Source organism: Antechinus flavipes, chromosome 1 (genome assembly GCF_016432865.1).
Source record: "Antechinus flavipes isolate AdamAnt ecotype Samford, QLD, Australia chromosome 1, AdamAnt_v2, whole genome shotgun sequence".
Lineage (NCBI taxonomy): Eukaryota > Metazoa > Chordata > Mammalia > Dasyuromorphia > Dasyuridae > Antechinus > Antechinus flavipes.
In genome coordinates, this window is record NC_067398.1 from 666,613,185 (window position 1) to 666,617,273 (window position 4,089).

At 35.3% G+C, this 4,089-nt stretch overlaps 1 protein-coding gene across 1 annotated transcript; it reads left to right on the forward strand.

Annotated features, from left to right (window-relative positions):
• The first annotated feature begins 2,659 nt into the window (after window positions 1–2,659).
• Window positions 2,660–3,601, forward strand: LOC127543361 (olfactory receptor 1361-like). The gene has a single exon (XM_051969393.1). It carries the CDS (start codon window positions 2,660–2,662, stop codon window positions 3,599–3,601), a length of 942 nt encoding a protein of 313 aa, XP_051825353.1.
• The last annotated feature ends 488 nt before the right edge of the window (window positions 3,602–4,089 follow it).

Consider the following 4,089-nt stretch of genomic DNA (forward strand, 5'->3'; position numbering starts at 1 on the left):
TGAGTTCAAATCTAGACTTAGATACTAATTAATTGTGGACAGTTTACTTAACCTGTTTACCTCAGTCCTTCATCAATAAAATGAAGCAGGGTAGGAAATAGCAAACTACTCCAGTATTTTTGACAAGAAAACCCCAAGTGGAGTCACCAAGAGTCAGATAACTGCAAGTGACAGAAAAACAATACATTATTGGATGTTTCTACCATATTCAAATCATTCTACTCTCTAGCACTGTTGATGAAATATTTTCCTGGGGCTGGTGCATATTTGTATTCATCTTTCATTATTTCCCCTTGCTTTCATCATCTGAAATGTACCATTCTCTTTGTACCATTTTTGGTTTGTTTAGAAAATTATTTCTTCTTTTTATTATCACAACTGTTTATGCTTTAAGTTTATGAGAGTTTCTCATAATGTCTTATCCTATAGCTTTTGAAGCCATGGGATACAAATCTTTTTCTGAATCTTTTAAAATTGTTTGTCCAAGATCTAGAATATACATCTGGTTACTTTGTCATTTTCCACAAATTTTAAATTGGAATAGTCATATCCTCTCAAGGTTTCCAAAAAAACATTTTCTTCTTGTTGATTCTAATGAAGTTCATACACCCCCTTGCTTAAGGTTTCCTCCAACCATTTTTAAAATTACTATTATACCATGAAAATATCTATATCTATATAGTGTGTATGTGTTGTGTATGTATCAATTATTGTACTTGAGGAGAGAAAAAGCTCCGGAATTTTTTGATAATTAGTAACTTTTCATGTTTCTCCAAGCTTGTGATCACTTTCCCAAATCCTTATGTATTTATTCCATGCTGGTAAATTGCATACTATTAAAAGAGTATTTTTTCTCTTTCTATTTCATTAATCCTTAGCAAATGATATTAGTCAATAAGCATTTATTAATATTTATTATTCATCTTGCTATGTGCTATGTATACAAAGAAATATTTTCAACAGGTTCTACTCTCCAGGAACTCATAATCTAATCAGAATATAGCACAAAAAACTTACACATATATATATCAGATATGAATAATAAATTGTAAACAATCAATAGAGGGAAGACAATAAATTAGGAGAGGGGAAAGGAACATATTCATGTAGAAGATGGGATATTAGTTAAGATTTGAAGGAACCAAGAAAGACAGAATGTAAAAATAAGGAGAAAGAGAATGGAATGGAGGACAGTCAGTAGAACTTCATGGATTTTGTAGATGGAGTGTCTTCTGTGAGCAATAGCAAGATGGTTGGTGTCACAGGAAAACAGTGTATATAGCAAAAGTATGGTGTGTGAAAACTGAAAAGAAGGGAAAGGGCCAGAATATGAAGGACTTAAAATATAAAAAAAAAATTATTTCCATTTTATCCCGGAGGTGATAGGAAACCACTTGAATTTGTTAAATAAAGGGTAGATATGATATTGACAGTTTAATGATAGATGAACTAGAGTTAGATGAAAAGTAAATAGAGAAATCAACAAGCAAGTATTTGCAATAGTCAAGATATGAGGTAATTAAAGGCTTCATCAAAGTGCTGGAAGGGTGAGAGTAGAGAAGAAGGTGTATAAGAGAGATATTATGAAAATGAAATCATCAGAACTTGGCTACATATTGGATATGGCAGTGGGATGATAGAAAGTAGAAATTATGAACCTAGGGAAGTAGTATGCTCAACAGAAATAGGAAATTTGGGAAGTAAGGAAGTTTTTAGGAGAAAGATGACAAATTCTATTTTGGGCTTGTTTGAGATTTCCTATAGGCAACTGGTGATATAAGCCTAGTGAGATCAAGGGAGAAGTTAAAGGTAGATAAATAGTTTTGAGAATCATTTGCATAGAGATGATAATTCAATCCACCGTACTTCCTTTATCTGGTTCTTAGATTTCTTCCCATAAAATATTATTTAAATATACAGTACTAAAGATCTATCACTCTTTTATCTCGTTCAAATTTTTAAATAAGTTACAATGGCAGCAATATGGTGCAGTGGATAGAGCACTGGTTTTGAAGTCAGGAATATCTAAGTTTAAATTCAGCGGCAGACACTTAACACTAGCTGTGCATCTCTAGACAATTCATTTAATTGCCTCACCCAAAATAAATAAATGAAGAATAATTTTTCAAAGTAAGATCAAATGGTGTAATATTTTTAAAGTGTGTAGCACAATGCCTGGCACAATAGTAAATTCTTAATAAATGGTAAGTCTCTTCTCTCTTTTCCCCCAAAGTCTAAATCACTACATTTGGATTCCTTTGCACTCTATCAACAAGGGAATGTGTATCTTCCCCAAATGTTTCCAATAGTCACCACTTGTATCATTTGTCATTTGCAAATTTTCAGAGTATGAAGATACTCTGTACTTGTAGAATATTATTAGCCATGTTTTCCCAATGTCATTTGTGCCTAACAATTTTTGTTTAGAAAAATATTTGTATTCATTGTTGGAAAATATCCTTTATGTTACAAATCTCTTCTCAATTCCCTAAATATCTTGGATCTCATATTATTAGCAATGACATTTTTTTTAATTCAATCAAACATTTTCCCACTCTCCCATTTAACTTCCAATTCTTTGTTGATTTTATTAATACAAAAATGTTCAAACCAACTTTAAATTGACTATTCTAATGTCATCCTCTTTCTCAACAGGCTCATGGAAGGAGGAAATCAAACAACCATTTCTGAGTTCATCCTCCTGGGCCTTTCAAACAAACCTGAACAGGAGAGGCTTCTGTTTATCCTATTCCTAGTTATGTACCTAATCACAGTGCTATGGAACCTGCTCATCATTCTGGCCATTAGAACTGACTCCCACCTTCACACCCCCATGTACTTCTTCCTCAGCAATTTGTCCCTTGTTGACATCTGCTTCACATCCAGCACTGTCCCCAAGATGTTGGTTAACTATATATCTGGAAATAAAACAATTTCTTACATTGGGTGTCTGACACAAGTATTCTTCTTCAGCTGGTTTGCAGGATTAGATAGTATTATCCTTGCTTCCATGGCTTATGACCGCTATGTGGCCATCTGTGCCCCATTACACTATACCATGATCATGACCCAAAAAGTCTGTGCCCGTCTAGTAGGAGTGTGCTGGTTTTGGGCCTGTATTGATGCCCTGATTCACACAGCATCCCTGACCCGACTTTCATTCTGTGGCCACAATGAAATACCTCATTTCTTCTGTGATCTCAGTGTTGTCATAAGGTTGGCCTGCTCAGACACCTTGCTCAATGACTTGATGGTCTACACAGTAGGAGGACTGACAGCTGTCATGCCTTTTATTGGCATCCTCATCTCCTACACACGTATTTTTATTGCAGTCCTCAAGATCCCCTCCACTCATGGGAAAAAGAAAGCTTTCAATACTTGTGGCTCTCACCTAGCTGTGGTCTGTCTCTTCTATGGAACAATCATTGGAGTGTATTTCAACCCCACATCCACCCATACTGCCCAAAAGGACACAGCATCAGCTGTGATGTACACTGTAGTCACCCCCATGCTGAATCCTTTCATCTACAGCCTACGGAACAATGATATGAAAAGAGCACTGAAGATGCTTTTCATCAGAAAACCAGGCCTCTCCCTATGATGACTGATGTCCTTCTGGGTCTGGATGCCTGTGTCTCAGGCAATCTAATAATCAATAAAATTGCCTGTATATGATTAATATTTTTCTCACCTCTTATCTACACTAGTGGTGATATACTGAGATAAAAAGGTCATAGGCAGTTTGCTTCTCCATCTGGTTCCACCCATTTTTTAGCTGAGCAATCACCTCATTTCCTATGCCTTAATTTCCTAATCTGGGGGATGAAAGTGCAACTACACAAGGAGTACTTTTTAGAGCTAGACAAAAAATGAAATTCTGCAATTTACAGGCTTTCTTGCCTAGATCACTGAATACTCTCCATTGTGAGGGGTGGACTTGAACCCCAGTCTTCCTAATTTCAAGACATACCCATTTATTTTCTAAGAAAAGCTGACAATAAAGAGTTTAGATAAAAATAGGCGGGCTCTTAGAAACTAAAGTAGAGCAAAATAGAAGCAGGAGAAAAAAATTCTACAAAATCACTCTGA